Source organism: Phyllostomus discolor, chromosome 13 (assembly GCF_004126475.2).
Source record: "Phyllostomus discolor isolate MPI-MPIP mPhyDis1 chromosome 13, mPhyDis1.pri.v3, whole genome shotgun sequence".
Lineage (NCBI taxonomy): Eukaryota > Metazoa > Chordata > Mammalia > Chiroptera > Phyllostomidae > Phyllostomus > Phyllostomus discolor.
In genome coordinates, this window is record NC_040915.2 from 62,667,719 (window position 1) to 62,689,461 (window position 21,743).

The 21,743-nt window shown below is 58.7% G+C and overlaps 1 protein-coding gene across 4 annotated transcripts in view; it reads left to right on the forward strand.

Moving 5' to 3' along the window:
• TANGO2 (transport and golgi organization 2 homolog) overlaps window positions 1-21,743 on the forward strand; it is a 33,102-nt gene that overhangs the window by 3,268 nt on the left and 8,091 nt on the right. Inside the window, exons 1-5 of one of the 4 annotated variants that reach the window (XM_036014746.1) lie at window positions 2,964-2,987; window positions 9,557-9,653; window positions 16,440-16,528; window positions 18,251-18,370; window positions 18,929-19,043. In XM_036014746.1, coding sequence (XP_035870639.1) covers window positions 9,598-9,653; window positions 16,440-16,528; window positions 18,251-18,370; window positions 18,929-19,043 — 380 coding nt within the window. In that variant the 5' untranslated portion in view covers window positions 2,964-2,987; window positions 9,557-9,597. Of the gene's footprint in view, window positions 1-2,963; window positions 2,988-8,722; window positions 8,861-9,556; window positions 9,654-16,439; window positions 16,529-18,250; window positions 18,371-18,928; window positions 19,044-21,743 lie in introns of those variants that run through there. The other 3 variants (XM_028528998.2, XM_028528999.2, XM_036014747.1) reach the window with 3 other exon arrangements.

The window sequence follows — 21,743 nt, forward strand, 5'->3', positions numbered from 1 at the left end:
TGTTGAGGGCACAGGTACCCCTTGCCCCTCTGCCCCAGTGGTCAGGTGTGGCTTTGACACCAGCTCAGGTGGGTGGTGTGGTTGTGCGGTACTCACAACAGCCCAGCGGTCCTTGGTCCCTGTTTTGAGGCATTTTGACCCAGGGCTGAGTCTGTACTTGTCTACTTTTCTGTGAACAGCCTCACCTTCTGGACTTTTCTGTTTCAACCCATCCCCCCACCCAGGGAAACATCTCAAAGCCAGTGGGGAAGGAGGGTGGGTCTGTCCACTTGCTTCTCAGGGGCAGCTTTGGACAGTGGACGATCCATCTTACTTCCCTGACGTCAGAACCACCTATGTTGCGAGTGTCTAGCTCCGTGGATGGGGCACCGAGCCCAGCCTCTCAGTCACTGTCTGTGGGAGGGTGCAGAGACCATTGCCAGCACACAGATGTCTCCCTCGTGTCCACTAGTGTCCTGCAGACCAGGTGCCACTGTGCATGGACATGCTTTCGGTTCTAGGCTGCAGCTTCCTCGCCTGTGTTGTTTCGTGGGCAGCGGCACTGGTGTGGCCGGCAGGGGTGGGGTATCGCACGCTCCCTCAGAGTTTTGGAAGACTGTGAGTGGTCAAAAGGGAGACTTGCCCTCCAGACACCAGAGTGCTGAGAGGCCTGGTGACTCATGCAGGGCCCTGAGGGGCTGTGTGATTGGGTGTGCAGGTGCCATGAGGTTGGATGGACTGGATGCCCTGGAGACGGGAAAGCACGGGAGCCCATCCCTCATACCACCCACTTGGGCAGACCCTGTGCACATCTGAGAACTAAATTGAAATACAACCGGGCTAGGGTGTCAAGAAAGGGGATCTTGCCTGGGGACAGGAAGGGCGACCACTGTACAGGAAAGATGGGAAGATTCACTATAAAATAGTAGACTTCAAAATAAACCAGATCCTTTTATTATTTATTAATTTTAGAGAGACAGAGGAACATTGATTTGTTGTTCCACTTATTTATGCGTTCATTGGTTGAGTCCTGTATGTGCCCTTGCCAGGGATCGAATCCATAGCCTCGATATATTGGGACGATGCTCTAACCAACTGAGCTACCTGGCCAGGGCAATAACAAGACATTCTGATAGGCAATGTCACAGGCAAGGCTGCGGTGCAGGGGACGGACTGGGAGAAAACATCTGTGGCTCCTGGAGCACGCAGGGCATGCCTGCCCGCACCACACTAACTGCGCTGCAGGTTGGTGCAGCAGAGGCCCAGATTCAGTATCCAGATCGGTGGTTCATAGACGTGGTGGGTGGGGGGGACAAGACATGCAGGTACAAGAGAATGCCAAGGAAACTGGTGAGAGCATTACCTGCCATGTCAGGAGGGTGAGTCGTGGCAGGTGCTGCCCAGGGGTGGAAGGGGGCCGGACCAGTCTGGCCCCAGATGTTTGGAGGGAGTTGGGCCCTGTGTGCTCACCTGAGAGCCTCAGCCTCCTGGGTCACAGTCCTAGGAAGGTATTCGGCCCATTTGCAGAGCTTGTGCACAAGACTCCACCCCCCAGGAAAGATGGGCTACAGCAAGCAGGCTGGGGATACCACCCCTTGGTGAGGAGGGACCTGCACAGCCAGTCGTGGGGACCATAGGCAACCAAATCCTGCCTGTGTGATGACGCGATGCACCCATGCTTTGTGGAGGATGATGTGGCAGCTCACAGCTGACCGGAGTGAGGGCTCTTGCTGGAGGTGCACAGTTGGAAAATTTCTAGATGACAGTGTTTCTGGGTGACCTGGGAGTGGGAACCACAACCATAGGTCCTGCTGGGCCCCAGCAGCTGCTGGTGTGGCAGCAGGTGTGGAGCCTTGGGCTTGGGGACAAAGAGGCTGAACTGGGTGGGCTGATGAGCGTGCAGCGGGCGTGCGAGAATGGGTGGGCTGGGAGGAAAGGGAAGGGAGAAGCCCTTGGTGCAAACGCTGGAGGAGGTGGTGCTGGTAGGCACTGGGTGGGTGGTGGCAGCCAGTTTGCGATGCCGTTAGCCCCTGGGCGGGGTGCGGTGGGCAGCCAGGTGGGGTCTGGAGAGGAGTGCATGACCACCCCCAGCAGTACTGAGGTCTGCCAGTCGCCCTGCTGGGACCTTGTCCATCTGAGCTGGCAGTGACAATGAGGCCTTGTCAGTGGCCCTCAGGCCCTTCTTGCCTCCTCTCCCCATGGCCTCTGTGAGCTTGATGGCCTGCCCTGCCTTTCATCCGCTTGCCTCTGTGCCAGGCGTGGGGGCCAGGGCAGCAGATTCTCACTGTTGGTCAGCGGGTTGTGGGCCAGTCCATAGGGTGCCAGGTCTTGTCCCCATAGCCCTTGCCCAAGCTGCTGCAGTCATCGCCACATTTCTTGGCATGTTACTCTGACCTGCTTTTGGCCAGGCCTGTCAGCCTGTGACATTTTCTTGTACTCTTGTTAGATGCCACACGGAGTGAGGTTGGAAGCTTGACTCACTGAAGAGCTTGATCCTTCTGACAGGCAGTTTACCAGCTCCATGTGGCTGTTGGGAACAGCCCTGTTGGTCCTCTGGCAGGCAGGGGAGGAGGAAGGAGGAGGCGGCAGTCAGAGGGGGTGATTCCAAGGCAGTGGGTGAGCAGCAGGACGCAGTGGGCCAGGAGAACTCTCAAAAGCGCTATCAGCAGATGGGCCGTGAGTGCCTAGAAAGCTCCTATGCTTTGCAGCCAGTGCCAGCGCATTAAGAATAACTGTTGCCAAATCTGTGACCCATCCTTCCTGTGCTTCGGATTTGCCAGGCAGTTAGATGGGGAAAGCCAGACTTGCTGAGCTGTGATCTGGGGAAACTTCAGCTGCCTTTCTCAGAGAGGCTGGGAAGCTCTTGGCTTTGGTTTCAAGAAGACACTTTCCTTTTGCTTCATGCTTCGCAGGTCCTTCCTCCAGGGGCGCAGGTGTGCCCAGAGATTCCAGGTGTACGTGGGAAGTGCTAGCCCTGCTCTGCACACGTGGATCTGCCCAGGCTGCAGGTGGGAGGACCTGTGCAGAGATGCACACTCAGGCTGGTGGAGGGTACCCCAGGGGTAATCATGTTTTCTTAGCTGTGTCCAGGAAGGCCAAGGTCACAGTGGGAGCCCCAGGCTGAGTGACTGGTGAGCAGCAGTGAGTGGGCAGCTGTGAGTGTGGGTTCCACTGGTCTCACCTGTGCCTGTGCAGCCTCGTGTACCTACCCAGCATGAATTGCAATTCCTGGCCAGGGACTTTTGTCACCATCTCAGTTGTCACAGAGAATGAGCTTCTGGAGCTGCAGTCTTCCTGGCCTAGGCAGGACTTCATGCTGCTCTCTATTCAGTTCCAGAAGAGACCTGGGTAGTTTGTTCCAGCAGAGTTGTCACTCAGCCAAGCTCACAGAGGTCAGTGTTTTATGTGGAATCGTGGTCATTACAAAAATTGCCTGGCTGCAGCTGGGAGAGTCCGAGTCAGTGTGAGTCATGGAGTGTGGCTTTGCAAAGCAACCATGGTGAGGACCCTCCAGGGGCATGGGGACCGCCGATGCCAACCTCCTCCCCAGTGGGACCAGCCCCTGGCTTTCTGTACAGAGCAGCCCAGGCCGCAGTGAGCACGGAGGGACATGCCTCCTGCAGCGGAGATGGCACCTCTCCGTGGCCGGCTCTGCCATCCGCTGCAGTGCAGGGCTGCGCTGGAGTCCCAGGCGCTTGGCAGGATGTTTGGCCGCCTCCAGGGCTCCACTCTCTAGCTCTTCGTGTGGTCCCTCCAGACTGCTGCCCACACAACTCCCCTCCTCAGCCTGGGCCACTCTCTGGGGTCTTCCATCCCTGAAGGCCCATCCCCCTGAGGGTGAGGCCGTTGTAAAACTGCACCTCCAGGGGGACCACACATGGACACAGTGACTTTCCGCCGTGGCTGGGATGGAGCTGGCTGCCCATCACTGGCTTCCCCAGGGCCTTCTCATGCCCTGGGGAGGGAGAACAGTGGGGCCCGTGCAGGAGGCGTGCTGGCTTCCCAGGGCCTCCACGATGACACTGTGTGGAGCGGTCGTGGCTGTGCCAGGGTGGTGCGGACGTGCAGGCCCAGTGCCAGGGTGTCTTGGCCTTCTAAGTGGCTGCCTGGGAGCAGAGGTGAGGTCTGGGAGGCCCGCTTGACCGCAGCACCCCATGTGTGCCTGCTCCTTCACCCTTTGTGCAACCCGCAGGCACCCCTCCAGTGAGCCTCTCGGGTGACGTCAAGCTGAGCTCTCAGTGAGGGGACATCATGCCTACAAAGTGCCCAGCACAGGAAGGGATTCCCCAGCTGTCCCCTCCCTTGCCCTGTGGCTCCCGGTGCCCAGCCTCCCCTGACTCAGTGTGTCATTGGCCAGAGAGCCAAGCTCTGTGCGGGGTCCTCCTCCCTGCACCCTGTGTTCCCTGGCTGCCGTCTTGGTTGCCTGGAGGCCAGGTGAGGGCGAGGGAGGGAAAGCAGAGGGCGGGCCTGGGACGACTCTCGCCTGTGGTCCAGAGGCTCTGCTGAGTGTGCGCACTGCTGTCGTGGCCTCTTTGGCCCGCTGGGGCAGGCAGCACCCTGGGCACGGGACTTGGAGGTGGGACGTGGCTTCCTGCATTGCTTAGATGCCTGCCTTAAGGCCCGTGGTGGAGCTCCTGGTCAGATCCTATGGGACTCTTCTGCCTGACTTTTCTCTGGCTGTGGGCTGGGTCTGGCTGCCCCACCCTCAGGAGTAACCCCAGCACCTGCATAGCCCTTGTGTCTTGGGCCTCTATGGATATTCCCCCTGGGCCTGCGCCTATGTGCCAAGTCCCAGGTGGAGGTGGGGACAGGTCAGTTGGGGGTGTCACCAAGAAAGCCAAGCATGCTCCTCCTTCCCAGGATGCTGCCCGACCTCCCCTACAGATTTTACCAGCTGAGGTGTCATTCAGGGTGAGCCCCTCCTGAGAAATGTAGATGCCACCAGCCTTACCTGGCATGATGGGACCTGTTGAGGCCCCTCCCCCTCTGCTGGCCTCAGAGCTGTGGGAAGTGGAGAGGAGCATTTTCTCAGAGGGCCTGAGTGGCCCAGCAGGCAGAACGCTGTTTGCCACTGTGGGCAGTTCCAGCCACCTACCTGCCCCCCTCCTCTGCACCCAGCCCTCGGTGCAGTGACTGGGATGACAGAGGCTGTCTCCAGAGCTTGTTCTCAGAGCCCTGAAAGTCAGCAGGGGTGACAAGGTAGCCGAATGAGCAGGGGTGTCAGGAAGGACATTGCCAAGCCCTGGGAAGGGTACTGGAGCTCCGTGGTGGGCCAGGGTAGGGGCACTCTTGGAGGAGGGCCGTGTACCCATGGGACCTGCCAGGAGTTTGCTGAGACTGTGTACCGGGTGTAGATGAAGAAGGGTGCTGGGGGTGGGTGGGAGGTGAAGCCAGGAAGGGCAGGGGCCAGTGGGCAGCGGGCCTGGCTTGAGTGGGGGGTGAGGGATTGGAGAGAAAGGCAGTTCCTGATGGTCCCCTCCCCAGGGGCTGGCTTTCCTCTGGTCCTTCCCTCCTAATGACTGCACCTTCGTCACGGCCGCAGCCTGGGGCTCTGCACCCACCCATCTCTGACACCAGGCTGCCTGGAGACTCCTCGGCAGCCTCTGCCCAGACTACAGAGTCCTCCCTGCTACATCTGGAGGGCTGGCCTGCCACTCACCTGCAGCTAGGACAGCAGGATCCTATATCTGAGTTGGGGTGGGGCCTGTGAGCATCAGGGACCAGGCCTGCCCTTTGCAGTGGCCTCATCTAGTGGCCAGGTGTGCAGCTCAGGGAGGGACATGGTGGGCCAAGGCAGACATGGTGGCCTCTTCCTCTGACAGTCCAGAGTGGCACATCCCTGATGGGGTAGGCTTCAGAATAGCCCTCTGACCGGCGGGGCTCTGGACCAGTGGGATGTCAGCAGGGAGAGGCCGGCAGGCCTCCTACCACTGCCTGTGGCAGCCAGGGTGCCACACTCACCACCGTCTTGCGTGGAGCCTTCTTGTTTCTGAGAGAGACCAGCCTCTCTGGGCTGAGGGGCCTCTGTCTTCTGTGCTGAACTGTGGTCAGGTGGGAGGTGCTGGAAACCTGTCAGCTGTCCCCGGTGGCTGGGACACCTGAAGTCCTCAGAGGTCCAGCATGGTTCCTGTCTCCCTGCACTGCGTTCTGGATGATTCTGCTGACTCATGGCATCAGCTGTGTCTAATCGGCTGTGAAATCCACTGCTGAGTTTTAATTTGTGGTTACCCATAGCTTCCATTTCTGAAAGTTCTTTCTGGTGCTTCGTGAACCTCCTTTTCTCTGCAGATATTCCCAAGTTCCCCTTTTCTGCAGGCAGAGCGTGGTTGGTTTATAGACCTGTGGGAATCTCTTCCTGCTTGTTCTTGTGCATGGAGGTTTGTTCTGGTGTGTGGCTCTTCCTGGCTGTGTACTGCTGCTTGTCTGAGAAATTACTGTGGGACTTCTTGGTTTCCCACTACGTTCCGTCTTAGGGCAGCCCTGGGTTTTGTCTTCCGTCCCCTTCACTCCTGAGGCCACCAGAGGCCTGTGTGCCCACATGAGTCAATGCCCCAGGGTGGAAGCGCCCCCGAACTCTGCTATTCTCCCTCTCTGATGCTCACGCTCTCCTAGGTGCTGGTTCAGTCCAACATGACCTTGTTAGTGCTTGGCTGCTTCTACCAAGAGCCTTAGGCCCCTCAGGCTGTCCAACAGGATTGGGGCGTCAGGCCCCCCCTGGAGTGATGGCCGCCAGTGGGCACTGCTGGGGGCCCAAGGGTGGGAAATGCTCCTGTCAGCTCGGGCTGGTGGGCAGCAGCCCATCTCACATGGCTGGCATTCCCTAGCATGTGGCACTTCTGCTAGTTGCCATGACAGTGCCTCACCTGTATGACTGTGGGCTTTACACGCTCCATCTCCTGCACCTGTGCCTGCTGAGGCCAGGAGAAGCGGGGCTGGGTCCTGGGGGTCGCTCTAGGGCATGCAGGAGCCAGTGGAGTCAGTCCTTTGCTCCTCCGCCCCCACCTTCCACCCCAGCTCGACCAGCGAGCAGAGGGGAGTAGAGTGAGTGGAGCATCGTGGCATTGTCCACAATGAGGCCTGGGAGCTAGCAGCCTCTGAGTGGCTCTCAGGCAACGTGTTTGTGGTGCTGGCCACGGCCTTTGGACCCTCCTTGGCTCCTCTGTCGCTGCAGCCCCTCCTGCCCACTTGCCTGCCCGTGGGTGCTGGCAGAGTCAGTGTGGTGGGAACACCCCCTTCTATGGGTCCTGAGATGGGAAGGGTTTCATTTCAGAGACCCAAGAACCAGGAGCGATTCACCGACATGGGAGTGGCATGCTCCCCGTCACTGTTCGTCTGCCTCTCCCCATGGTGGGGAGTGGGTCTCTCCTGGAGCTGGGGGGGCTTGGGCCTGAGGTGGGGAGCTGGAGCCCTCTCTGGCCCATGCCTACTGCCCATAGGCGTGCAGGGGTTCTGTGTCAGTGTCCCACACTGCAGGTTAGCCCCCTTCCCTGTGTGGCTGCTCTGAAGTCTGGGATAGAGGCAGGGGTGGCAGAGTAGTCATGGCTTATATGGAAGATTAGAGAAAGGATGGGCTAGGTGGGGGGCATCTTTCCCCTGCCCCTAGGCGAGGCCCCAACTCACTGACCTGCTTTACAATTGTGCCCCCTGCGGCAGAGTCCAGGCCCTACTCCAACAGGCGCCATGCACGTCTGAGACAGGCCACTGCACGGACCCTCCCTAGCCCCAGGGTGCCTCAGGGTGGGGCAGCTGGGTTCAGTGGCCTCCTCTAGGCACATGTGCACACATGCACACAGAAGCACATACATGAACATATCCATGCACTTAACACATAGGCACAGATCCCTCTGCCTCACATATGTGCACACACACTGAACACATCTCCCCCCGCTTGCTTACCAGGCTCTTCTGGTGTTGCGTGGGTCACCAGCCAGCAGTGATCACGGAAGGCTGCGGATGGCTAGACGAAAACACATGAGAAAAAACATGCACAGAGACAGACTAGTTTCTGTGGAGAAGTAGGGACGGAGTGGCCACTTCTCCATTTTTGGTGGGGAGCGCACAGAGTTACCATCCAAACCTGCTTTTATTGGGCTCGTTTTGCATAATAATTCAGGTAAAGTACAGTACTCATTATGAGGAAGTAAGGAACAATAGATAACAAGGAACTCTGCCGGTCTATTTTGAGTCAGTGTCAAAGAGCTGTAAGACTTTGAGGAACAAACTAACTTCCTCCTTGGACCCTTCTCATTCATCTGAGAGCATTCTAAACAAAGAAGGTTTCACAGTAATTTACATGTTCTTTCTTAGGCCTGATCACCCAGGGAATCTGCCCTTTTCAGCACTGGGCTGCACCACCCTGTCATTGTTTCAGGCTTAGGTGGAGCACGGGAACTAAGGCAACCAAGAGATAAGGAGATTTTCTCCCAGACGATGGGTACTCAGGCTATGTCAAAGCCGAGGAGCGAGGGTCCATCACCTCGTTCTGCTGCAGCTCCCAAAGTCCTTCTTTTGGGGGGCCTCCCACGTGATCGTGCCTGTCTTAGATCGTTCCCCCCTTGGGGAATCTTACCCGTCTTTGGCTAACCGATCAAGCTTTGGGGTTCAGTTATGAATGAAGCAGCAGAAACAGCACTCCTGCCAGGGAGATAAGCTTTTATCTCCTTGCTGGCTTACAGTTCCAAAGGCCACTCCCTCAGCCTTAGCCTAGGCGGGAGTTACAGCTTCTGATACCAGGCAGGGCGGTTCCCAACATTCTGGGGCATCTTCTTGGCTCACTTCAGTACCTGCACAATCACCTTATTCAGGATCAGTGGCCTTGAGATCTCATCTCAGTTCTCAACTCATTTGTGGGGGAAAACTCTGCTGGCTCCAGAGGCCCCAGGTGAGGGACCTGTGCGTGGCGGTGGGGAGGGAAAGGAGGTGCACACTGAGTCCTCACCCGTCACCTGAGTTGGTGTCCATGTCACCAGCACATGCGCTTTGCCCCTTGTCCCTGGCTGACGGGGTGTGCAGGACCCTGTGGGAGTCTGGCTGTGCTTGGGCTGTCACGGGTGGAGGGCGTGCACCTCAGGCCCACGGTAGACACTGCCCCTGAGCAGCCCTAGGCCAGTCGGGTGTGATGTGGCCCTGCACTGAATGGCGGGGGGCTGGAATTGCTGCTGTTGCTGGGGAGGGAATGGGCAGGCTGGGTGAGGGCCACGGAGCGGGCTGCAGAACCTCGCTCCGGGTCAGGCGTGGACCGGCTGCGCTGCCCGCTGCTCCAGCTGTGCTTGTGGTTCTTGCTCTTGCTGCTTCTTCCTGCTACCACCTCCTCTTGAGACCCCCATGTGCTCTGGGGCCAGTGAGCACAGCCGGCATCAGGGTGGTCTGGCCAGTGCTGACGAGTGTGCATGTTTGGGGAGGGGGTTGTTCAGTGCTGGTGGGCGTCATGGTGTGGGGCATGTGACTCTGGCACATCTAGGGAAGGTCATGGGCATTACAGAGCTGGTTCTGTTCCCCGTCCAAGAACATCGCAGGTTAGGGAAGGTGGTTCTACTGTCCGCTGTTTACTCAATTCACTTTTTTCCTTTTCCTGCAGACTGTGTGACCCCGTGTAAGCAAAGCCACTCTCAGTGACCCATGTGCATCATCTTCTTTAAGTTCGATCCTCGCCCCGTTTCCAAAAATGCATACAGGTAACCCCCTCACTCTGCGTCTGCCATCATCCGCTCAGCCTCGTTGCCCCACTGTCCTCAGTGCCCATGCATGTGCCCCAAGCAGGGGAGGCATGCTGCTGCCGCCCTCGGGTGGGGAGAGGGAGGCCCCAGGATGAGCCGCGAGGGCGTGGCTGCGCCCTCTCAGACAGTGGCCGCTCAGCCTGGGATGCTGGAGGGAATGCACGGAATGCTCTCCGTGGTGAAGACCCTGAGTCAACGTATAAATATATTAAGACTCAGCCTCTAACGGTGGCTGTGGGCTGGACAGAGGAGCAAAGTGGGTCAAGGCAGGGGAGCCACCCTGGGGGCTCTGACAGAGGACCAGAGGTCAGCAGAATTGGGTAACAGTGGGCAAGGGCCTCACTTGGACTGGCTGGTCCATGTTGCTGGAAGAAGCCTGGGTAATGTTGGCAGGGTGCAGGGGGATGGGGGACACTGGGGGTACCTCCTCTCTCCAACTCTAGACTTTGGACCGTGCCCCTGCATGCCCTGGGGCCCCCCACCAGGACCCCATCATAATTTATCCACGCAGAGAATAAGGCTGAGATGAAACCCACAACCAAAAATGATGTCTGAAGCTGTTGACTAGTGCAATTGCCTGCAAAGTTTTTATCATTTTAAAATCTGTACCAGCAACAATTTTAACTATTTCAACCAGCTTTTTGGGTTTGAGTCGCTGGGCCAAATCGCAGACACTGTGCTGCCTCACATGGTGGCTGAATTCACTCGGTCCAGGCCAGGGAGTGGAGGGTGAGGAGTGTCCAGCACTCCCTTCCTGCAGAGGAGAGGGCAGCAGGCCTGGCCGGGGCCTGGGAGCTGAGCCTACCTGGCCCCCATGGGGTGAGCTGTGTGTCAGGGTGCAGCCAGAGGACAGATCCAGACCCAGTGCTTTGAGTAGGGAAAGGGTAACACACAGAAGGACTAGCGACAGTGGGACTGGAGTGCCCACAGAAGAGCCCTGTCCTTTATCCCCCTGCCTGGGATCTGGACCCTGCTGGAGAGGCACAGCCCCGGCTCACTGGATGACCAGGGAGTCGCTGGGGTGTTGCACCAGCAGAACTTGCTGGGCTGCCCTTGGGTGCTGGCAGCTATTGCAGGGAAGGTGCTGGACGCTGGGTACTGCTTAATGCTGTGGGCTGGGGAAGCCACAGGCTTGGCAGGAGGCTGATGCCCGGGAAGTCACGTGTGTGGTGGGAGCCTTCTGAGAAAGCACTCTGCAACTTGCAAAAGTAACCTCTCCTTCTCCAGCGTCTCTCTGGCACCCTCCACTGACAAAACGTAATATGGCACCATCTGCAAAGTTCAGCTCTGTTACCACAGAAGGCAATGCAGAGCGAATTTGGGGCTGAGATGCAATAGCTGGCACAGTCCACCCCTTTGGCTACTGAGCTTTCTTAGGCACTCTTCTACGCTCATGTGAACTCCCACAATCCAACAGAACAACTCTCTTTCCACCCGACAAGTGAAGAACTTCTCAAATGAGGAGATGCTGCTTGACAGTCACTAAGTCTGTCACTTTCTGTATTTGCTACTCCCAGATTCAGACACAGCCCCTCTTGAGATGTTCTCCCCTGAGACTACCTCCAACCTCCTGCAAGTAAAATAAAAATGGGAAGAAGGAGGGAGGAGGGTGAGCACGGATCTCTCTTGCTTCTGCTCACAGCCTGTACGTCACCGCCAACAGCGGTCCTCGTGGATGGTGATTCGAGATGGCCTTAGGGTTTCTCTCAAATTGTCTTCAGCTCTGAGCCAAAGACTAAATATGCCTCCTCTGGGTGACTGAGTGGATATACTCAGTGTTTTCCTGACCACATGGGAGGGCCAGAGGGGCTTCTAGTGGCTGCTACTGTTCTGGCTCTGGGGGTGTTTGGACAGGGAGAATGGACAGGCTGCAGGCTCTCTCTGTGTGTGCTTCTGTATGTGTGTGATGCCGGAACAGGACCGGAGGAGCAGGAGGGGGCTGTCATGGGAGGGACACATGAGGAGAGGCTTGGTGAGCTGAGCCTGGGCATGTCAGATCTGGGAGGGGCTCCCACTGCCTGGAGTGGAAGGGGGAGCAGTGAAGGGGGTGGAGGGGAGCAGGCCCTAACTGTCCGGTGCTGCCAGGAGCTCTCTGTGCCAGCAGGGCCTGCCCCAGTGCCCCTCACTTGGGTTCCTTCCTGCCTCAGCCATCCCTGTCCTGGCCTGGGTTGCACCAACCTCTGTGCCCCATCCTGGTGTCCACTGCTGTATCCTCATCTGCCCCTTACGTAGGAACAGTCAAGAATAAGCATGTGCTTTGTTTAAAGTGTGTGTGACAAAGCATGTATAACGTAAACATTTGCCACTCTGACCATTTGTAAGTATCTAGTTCCAAGGTATTAAGTACATTCACGTTTTTGTGCGACCATCACCACCGTCCATGCCTAGAGCTCTTCTCAGCTTCTCAAACTCTGTCCCCATCAAATAATAACCCCCATCCCCCTCGCTCAGCCCCTGGCAGCCATCCTTCTCCTTTACATTGCCACAATTTTGGCTGCTCTGGGTACCTCGTATACATGGAATCATACATTGTGTGTCTTTCTGTGACTGGCTTCTTTCACTGAGCATCATGTCTTCAAGGGCATCTGTGTCATATCACGTGTCAGGATGTCCTTTCCTTTTAAGGCTGAATAATGTTCCAGGGTATGGACCACACGTGCTTACCCATTCATCCATCGGTAGACACTGGGGTTGTTCCGCCTCCGGACTCTGTGAGCAGTGATGCCGCTATGAATATTGGCGTAGGAGTTTCTGCTCAGGTTCTGCTTCCATTTCTTTTGGATGTGCACCCAGAAGTGGAATTGCTAGATCTTATGTAAATTCCGTGTGTAGCTTTTTTGGGGAACTGCCAAAATGATGTCATCAGGTGTCTTTGACAGCCCTATCCTAGGCTCCCTGCAGCACGGCAGCCCATGTCCCCAGTTGGGTGGCAGAGCATGTCCTTATAGCATGTCACGTGCACCATCCAGACTAGACCCTCTCCTCCCAGCCAGACAGGCCCAGCGCCAGGGCCACTGTCCCCTCGAACCCTGCGCCCACAAAGCTGGTCCATGTGGGGGGGACCATGGAGGCCCCTGTGGCTCTGTGTGCTCCCTCCAGCACCCGCAGTATCAACTTTGCAGTGCTCTCTGCCCCTCGGGGTAATAGGGGCACCTGTTTTTCTTTGTGTTCATGGGTGGAACTCCTCCCTGTAGTCTGGGTTCCTCTGGGTCAGATGACTGCAGAGAGGATGTTTACAGCTGGACCTATGGCCATTATCCCATATGTATAACGGTGCTTCAGACGAGTCGCCTCTGCCTTGCAGCAGGAATAGACATCCTCATCTCTGATGCTGTGAGCAGTGTCTCTTGTGGCTGTGCCATTTTCAGATGCTGGTCTTATGGGAATGTGTTTTCCAGCTTTCGGGAGTTAGCCTCTAGGAAGGGGAGAGGTGAGCCTGTGCCTGCCACACCCTGCCCAGGACCGCCCAATGATGTGCTCGGTTGGCCTGTCCTGCCACCCAGCTGGGCTGCTGGTGGAAGGCGTGGTTGCCGAAGCATCTCTCCCTCTCTCTCTTCCCTCCCTCAGGCTGTGTTTGAGTATTCTGTCATCTCTTTCCCACAGGAGAAGGCGTGGGCCACTCGGAGCATGTGTCTTGTGGGTTGTTCGTGCCCAGACTCAGCAGCCACTGCCTGAGTGGCCCTCCGTGCGGGGAGGGAGGGGAGCCAGTTCAGCGCCTGCCCAGGGAGTGAGTGCAAATATGGCGTCTGCGGAGCAGCCCCAAGCCTATTGCTAGGATGGGCTGTCACAGAGCCTGCAGTCTGTGTCCCCCCCGCCCCCCACATCTCTTGTTGCCACCTTGCTGCCCTCCCTATTGAGGATACCCATTCCTCCAGACATGGCAGCCCCCCATGCCACATGCCACTGCTGCCTTCTCCCAGGCTCCCTTGGGCCTCCCTGTCTGTCCCCTGGGTGCTGGACTACCCTGGTGCACGTGTGGTCTGCCTTCTGGATTACATGCTGGCCAGACACAGACGAGCTCTTCCGGTGTCACTCCCTGTTGGGGTCACCTTGGACATAATGCATCATAGCCCCTGCCCAAGGGTGTGATCCTCTGAGTGGTCCCAGCAGGCTTTGCCCCCATGCCCGTTGATGCCAGGCACTTGGGACCTCCATGTTTTGGTGGCAGTTAACCAGTGTGAGTATAGTCTGGGTGCCTGTTGGTTTTGCTCTTGTTTTGAATTCTGGTGTGAGACTCTGCAGTACTCCAGCAAGGAGCCTGGTAGATAAGAACTTACATTAGGGGTCTGTGAGATGCTAACATGGAAGTTTCCCATGCTGGCTGCAGCTTTACCCTGACGATCTTGGCATGCTCTGTAGAGGCAGCTGTGTCCGATGTTGATCTTATTTCCTTGATTGCAAAGGGACATGTGCTCTTTGAAAAAAGACCATGACCCCCAAAGATGTGCAGAGCTAACCGTGAGCTCACAGTTAGCTCACGCCACCCTCCCCACAAGGTGTGCAGACTCAGCCTACACCCACCCTCCACAGCTGGTGAGGAGCGCTCACTGGTCATGAATAGTTAATCAGTGGTTTCAGTGGTTGGAACAAAACAAAGGCAGGGCTGACGGGCTGTGCTCAGAGCCCCTCACTGTGGCGGCTGTCCCCTGCCTCTGGGCACAGTGGCGCAGACGGTCCTTGGTCGGTGGTGTTGCCCCAGAGGCGGTGACTGAGTGGTGCCTTCCCTCACGTGGAGCCTGGAGGTGGGCGCTCTTCATACCCACACGTCTCTGAGTTGCGTATTTAATGAAATCCCCAGCAAACCGCGAAGTTCAGCTAAACAGTGACTCATTTAATGAAAATAACCCAGCAATTAACATTCCTAGTTACAAACACATGTATATGCCCCTTGTTTGAAAGAGGCAGTTGAAAATCTTAGGATAGGAGGTTTTACTTAGTCAGCTTTGCCCCCTCTAATTTTTCCTTATGTAAGGATCAAAACCAGTCTTACTTTGGGTGCTGCCTTCCTGGCCTCCCCACCCCCCACTCTCTGCAGGTGGCAGGACCAGTATACGGAGGAGCACTGGGTGTCTGAAGGAGGACCCTTGACCCTGACCGCGTGAAACCACCCCCACTCATGGCATTAGTGGGGAGCCCAGCCCCTGCGCCATCCCTGCCAGAGCTGCGGCGTCTCCACTCACTCCAGGACATGGGACTCTTCCCCTCCTGGCTGCTATCCAGGCCATGGTGGAGGGACACCTGCCAGGACAGCCCATGCAGGCAGCCAGCCTGTGGGGGCAGGGCCAGCCAGGACACAGCCATGGCTTGGTTCCAGAAGGACAGAGCTGATGTGGGAAGTAGGGGGTCAGGGCCCAGCTGGCCTCTCCCTCAGACTGTCTGCCTCAGCCCGAGGCTGAGGTCCAGGTCGGAGCGTGGCAGTTCGATTGTTTGCAGAGCATTGTTCTGGGCGCCGCTGGGGCTCACACTGGGGCAGGGACCTCTCCCTCTCGGGTGCACATCCCTGAGACCTGGTGCAGCCCTGGGGCCAGCTCTGGAGAGGGGGTAGTGGCTGCAGGCCGGATGGGCGTCCCACAGGTGGTGAGGTTTCGGGGCTTCCATGGCCCGAGTATTCCACGGCCGAGCGCCGTCCGGGCTGCGCTGGCACCTGTCGCCGGGCTACATGGGGGAGTACAGAGTCAGGGCGGGGGTGGGGGTCGTACTCTGTGTCCATGGGGTGAAAACACTTCCACGGCCTGGCCCTGGTTTCACTTTCAATTTGTGAGCATCTTTGATCGTTTGTATTGTACCACGAGCAAATACTTATGATATCAACGAGATGGTATAAAAGTGATTTTTGAAGGTTTTTTTTAGGGCATGACTATTGACCCAACTAATTTGGTTTTGGACCCAGTGTGATCACAGGCCTCCAAGCCCCAGACCCTGGCCCCTTGTCCCCTGTTCTCCTGTGCACCAGCTGTGGTGCTTAGAGGGCCCTTTGGAGGTCGCTCCTTAGACCCAGAGGGGTTCCCCTCAACCACCATCTGGTTCTTATTTAAATGGCAAAGCTGACTGGCAACTTAGATTTCTTACCTCTAAACCAAGGCTCTGAAAACCGTGATGCTTTTTCTAGCTGCCAAAGAAACACTTGTTCGATTCATAATGAAAAAATCTAGCGAAACCCAGAAGCTTTCACCCATTCCTCCCCCAAACACCCTGAACTCTCAGGCCAGCAGCCCTCGGGGACGCTGTGCGCTGGAGTGGTCCGTGCACACCCGAAGCCACACTGGCGAGCATGCTCACACTTCCAGGATGCTCGCTGGGGTGTCTTCAGAGGAAGGGACAGGTGGACAGAAGGAGGGGCACCTCCCCGCCGCCTGCGAACCCAGGACGTGCTTGGTGCCTCGGGTGGAATCCATCTTCAGGGCCCTTGCCTGCTTGGCCCGGGTCTTGCTTGCCAGCCCTGTTCCGGGTGGGCAGTGGGTGTGCAGGGCCGCACTCTGCCTCCTGGCCCCGTGCGGCGTGGACACGCGTCGTTGATCCTCACCCAGCGCCGTCCTCTGCAGGGCCCCGGGCACCGTCTGGCCGAGGGCTCCCCAGAAACCACCTGCCGGAACTGCTGCCACCCTTTGTCCCTTGTGGGTTCCTATTCTCTTTGGGACTTGCCCGTGCTGTTCCCAAGGCGAGTTTTCCTCGTTAACTAGAGAGAAAAACAAATGTGGCTTTTCTGTTGTGACTCGACGGTTTCAGCTGTGCTCCTTTCCTCAGGCTCATCCTGGCAGCCAACAGGGACGAATTCTACCACAGACCGTCCAAGGTAGCGGACTTCTGGGGGAGCAACAACGAGATCCTCAGTGGTGAGTCTCTCCTCGTGGGGGGTGGCCACCAAGTGGCAGGAAGCATGAGTCCCCAGTGGTCCTAACTGCTGCGGTGCTGCTCCCCTGTGTAGGTTCAGATCGAGTAAGTGGGCTCGGGTGGCTCTAATGGGGGTGGGCTCCCAAGTCTCCATCCGGGGCCATTGTGGGTTGGCCAGTCCAGAACGGCCCACCCTGCACCATCCATGTGGCTTCATGTCCCGTGGATCCCCGGTAGAAGCAGCCGGGAGCATCAGTTGGCTTTATTCAGATCCACACTTGCGCCGTGGGCACGTGGTCGTGTTGGTGTGAGGTAGAGACCCACCCTGTCACTCTGTGCAGCATCACAGTTGGGGTGTGCGCGCACTTGTGCTTAGATTGGTGCACGTTTCTGTTTATGCACGAGCACCCCTTCTCTGGTGAGAGCCGGTCTGAATTTGGGGAGCAGAGGTCGGGTTGGGATGCCTTCGGGTGGGAGCTTCACGAGGAGTTCCTGTGAGGGCAGGAGTGGAGGTGCCAGCCAGGTCCCCTGCCCACCCAGCCAACAGCCTCCCTCAGCCACTTGGACAGGGAGCTGTTCCTGCCCCTGGGGTGGGCAGGAGCCCCTCTGCCTGGGAGCCAGGTGCCAGGCAAGCACAGGGAGCCTGGCAGAGTTGACAGGGTGCCCAGTGTGCTGGGCAGGTGTCCTCCTGGGCCGTGTGTGCTCCGCTCTGCCTGCAGTGTCTGAGAGCTCAGCTGTGGTGCTGGCAGAGGCTTCCTGTGGAGACCGTGGTTGGGCAGTGGTGTGAGGAAGACACTGCTGGGTCGTCCTGGTGCCGTGTGCAGTGAGGACAGGAGTGGGGCGGCCGGGGCAGGGCACTGTCCTGGGCAGGAGGTCTGAGCGGTGGGGAGGGGAAAGCTACTGAGAGGCTGTGAGAGGGGACCCAGGGTGACTGAGTGCGAAGTGGGCAGAGGCTGGGTCTCTGGGCTATCTTGGCCTCGTCTGAAACTGCACGGGAATCCTTGGGAATGTCTAAACATACAGACAGGAGGCAGTGGGCTGGTGAGGAGCCCCATGCTGTGTAAATTCTGGGCACAGCAGTACAGTGACCCCAGGGCAGTGTTTGTGGGGGGGTGGTCCTTGGCTGGGTCAGACGTGGCTCTTGAAATGGTCCCAGGCCAGGCCTGCGAGGACGCGGGAGGAGAGCTGAAGGGAACCTGGGGGCACGGCCGGGACCACCCCGGCCATCCTGGGCAGGGAGGGAGCAGAAGGGGTTATGGGACAGGGCAGGCTGTGTGTGTCCATGCCACAGGGCACAGATGGGAGGCTGAAGTGTGTGTGTTGGGTGGGGTGCTTGTCAGGACCTTGGGGAAAGGGGCTATTGCCTCGGGGAAGGGAGGCAGGGGGCACCTCTGGAAGATTCTCGTAGATGAGGACATGGGACATGAAGGCTTGGAGGAAAGGTTAGCCTGCCTGGGCCCCTGCCCCAGGTCCAGGACGAGGTTCGTACGATGGAGCTGGTGCTCTGCTCCCAGCCAGGTGTCAACCCAAGCTCCAGGATGCTGTCTGGGAGTTAGTTGTCCTGAGGGGGGGGTTCGAGAAGGGCATCCTCTGAGTGTCCTGCTGCCCTGCCCTGTGGAGTCAGAGCCCCTGTCCCACAGCCCTAGCTGTGGGACTGAGGTGCGACTCCCGGGGACGCAGGGGTAGGGTGGGCACCGCTGGTGACGATGCTGGCGTCTGCCCAGGGCTCGACATGGAAGAAGGCAAGGAAGGAGGCACGTGGCTGGGCATCAGCATGCGCGGGAAGCTGGCGGCACTCACCAACTACCTGCAGCCCCATCAGGACCCATCTGCCCGGGGCCGAGGTACTGTGGGGCCCGGTGGGGGCTGGCCTGGGGGGGTGGGGGTGGGTAGAGCCTTGGGGGCGGGGCTTCCTTGGGCTTGCGCAGAGACAGGAGGAGGAGCTAGAAGGGGGAGGAGGGCACACTTTCCTGGGCCCTGCGCTCCACTGACTGGCCTCACTGTGGGAACCACTGTCAGCCTGGCCCACGTGAAACCCATGGCACTGACCTTTCACCCCTCCCAGGGGACGTGCTTCACACTTGTTCCCCCGGGGAGTGTATCACTCTTGACTCTGGGTCATTGTCTCCAACCTGTCCAATGTTTGCCGAGCAGGTGCCCCTGGGAGGACAGTTCCATGGACACCATTGTCCCCACCAAAGGCTTTTCCTGCCTGCTGGGCTTCCATATGGGGGACCATGGAGGAGAACGATTTTTAAAACCAACAAAAACAGAGTTCTCCGTGTCGACCTCCCTGGCTGGCGGTCAACGAGGTGTAGCCAGCCCACGTGGGACCACCAGTCTCCCCAGGGGGAGGGGCTCAGCCCGCTGCCTCGGCCACGGGTGTCTGTTCCCTGCCACAGGTGAACTCGTGGCCCACTTTCTGACCGCAGACATGGACAGTCTCTCCTACCTGAAGAAGGTCTCCACGGAGGGTCACCTGTACAATGGTTTCAACCTCATAGCAGCTGACCTGAGGTGAGTTTGCCGGGGGCGGGGACGGCAGCCTGCCGAGTGCCGCCTCAAGACTGGGCCATGGGCTCGGCCGGGAGCAGCTTGGGGTGCTGTGGCTTCTGTGGCAGCCTCTCCAGGGACATCACTCCTGGTGGGCGTGGTGAGAGTCCTGAGGCCCAGCCCCTCCCAGGCCCCCTGCTGTGGGGACTTGGGCCGTAGAGCCTGGCAGTGGGGCTTCCCGTGACCGTGTGAGGGCCCCCCGGCTCGTGCCCAGGAGAACTGGAGCATCACTTCCCGCTGCTGTCCCGGCAGGGGGTATGACTCCGCCTACACCCGCCTCTCTGCCCCCAGGTCCCCTCCCCATGCCTGTGTCTGAGGAGGTCCCTGTGCTGGAGCCATGCCTCACTAGCACTGCTCTCTGGTGGGCTGAGGTGCCTCGAGCTGGAGAAGGAAGGGGCAAGCACAACTGGCAGTGGCCCTGGAGCACGCTGGGACCCATGGTGTTCGGGTGCTGCTGAGCGCGGGGTCCCCACCACAGCATCTTCCAGGGGCTGGGTCTGAGTGGGCAGCATGGCTCCCCTCGGTTTCTGTGAGGGGCTTGGGGCTGTGAGATTTGGGAGTCAGGTTGCTGGGGTCTGAGCTGTTTGAGAATGGCAGTTGGAGCCTCGCCAGGCCCTGTGGGCACACAGAGAGGTGCCTCGGGGGCTGGCAGCTGTAGCAGCAGTCGGCGGCTACCTCTGGCGGCGTGCTGAGCCCCTCACGTGCAGCACTCAGCATATCCTAAGAGCCACCGTGCACCTGATGCGGCCAACCTCAGATAGGGAGGTGGCCTGGCCACGACCACTGGTGGTGTGAGGTGGGTCCCAGGGACCCCTGGTGCTGTGCTGGAGTCCTGAGTGCGCTGGAAACAGCAGCTGTATCACACCTGTCTTGCCCCAGGCTGGGAAGGAGCACCGTGCTCATTCCCACTTGGTGCTGGCTGCCATTGGGCTGTGGCCTGGTGCTCAGAGGGCGTTTGTTTCTGCAGTGTCCGGACCTGAACCCAGGGCTCGGCCCCACACCAGCTCAGCAGCAGCCGCATAGGCACTGTCTGTGGCGTCAGTGTGGCCCCCTTCCCCCTGCAGACATGGAACCCTGGGCTGAAGTGGTTGTTGGTACTCGGCTCAGGTCAGGGGGAGAAACGCAGCACCCTTGTCTTCTGGGGGGACCACAGAGGACCATCAGTCAGACACCGGTGGACAGGGCAAGGGAGGGTGCAGGGTCTGCATGCTGGGTGCCAAAGTCCCACATGTCCCTGCCTGCAGAGGGATGAGTAATGCTGTTGGCAGTCTCATTGTACGTGGCAGAATATGCTGGACGGGGGGAGGAAGCACTGTGGCCAGAGTGGAGAGGCCCTGGCTGGGGGTCTGACCCTCTGCTGGCTGAGGGCCTTGAAGAGCAGCCAGTCGGTCTAGGGGTCGGCAGGAGCAGCCTGCACCCCCTGGCCCAGGTGGACTGCATGTCTGGGCTCCCACCCACGTGAGGCGCAAGTTAGAGACGCGGCTGTGGGCACTGCAGGGGTTTTGTGTATTTTGCTCTTCAGTGAAGTGAGCATGCCTCCCATGCTCCCTCCCTCCTGCCCTCTCCTTACTCCCCTCCTCTCCCCGTCTAAAGCCCCAGAAGTTGGTGGATGCTTCCGCCAGCACAGGTGCCAGGGGAGGTGGTCAGTGCCCCACGGTTGGCCCAGAACAGGTGCCTGTCCTGAGCCAGTCTCCTCTCACGAGGGCGTGTCCACGCGCCTCCTTCCTACCCTGGGAGCTCCGGGCCTGCTGTGGGGCACACTCTGTCCTGCCTCTGCCTCGAAGACAGCTGTATCAGTCCAGAGGCGGCAGTGCCCCTTGGGAGGAAGGCTGAGGGTATGGGCAGCTGCTGACCCTGGCACTTACTGCCCAGAGCCCTCTCTTCCCTGCGTTGGCCTGCTCGAACCCTCGGCGGCTCTGTGTCAGTTTAGGGGTCACGCTGCCTGTCAGTAGTTCTGTGTATGTCTGACCTGACCCAGGAGACCAGCCCCTTGGCTCAAACACCAGCAGGACTTCGTTCTAGCAGTGTGTCAGGTGGCTGGGTGATGAGGACCTCATGCTCTGAGTGGACGCTAGGGGTGGGCAGGCAGTCCTGTAGGCAGGGGAGGCCAGCGGGGCAGGGACTTGGTCCCTTTAGAGCCTGAGCAGCTCCCTTGACTTCTAGGCCACGGGGTTAGGGCCTGCCTCCCTGGACACAGCCAGGTGGCAGCAGGGGAACCAGTGGGTTATGCCCAAGGAGCAGGTTGGCCCAAGGAGCACCCCAGTGCAGGCCAGAGGGTAGAGGGAGTCAGAGGTCAGAGGGATCCAAAGGGCGCAGGGAGTTAGATGTCAGCCAGCAGCCCTGGTGGTCGGTACCAAGAAGAGCCTTGAACTCCTCCCTGAGTCAGATCCTGAGTCAGACCCCCTTCTACCTGACCAGGCTTGGTGGGCGTGGAAGCCCACTCCGGCAGGTTCTCATGCTTTCTAGCATTTTGCCTGCAAACAAAATCTCTGAAGTCATTAGACAGACCTCTTAAGAAAGGAGCCAAGGGCGTGGGGAGGAAGAATGTGAGCAGGGCGTGAGGCCTCCTGGGGTTCCAGAGTCCTGCCTGCAGGGTGACACCCAGCGGAGGAATGGCCAGGGGTGGGCCTGGCCAGTGGGACTCCCCCACCCTCCCCGGCCACC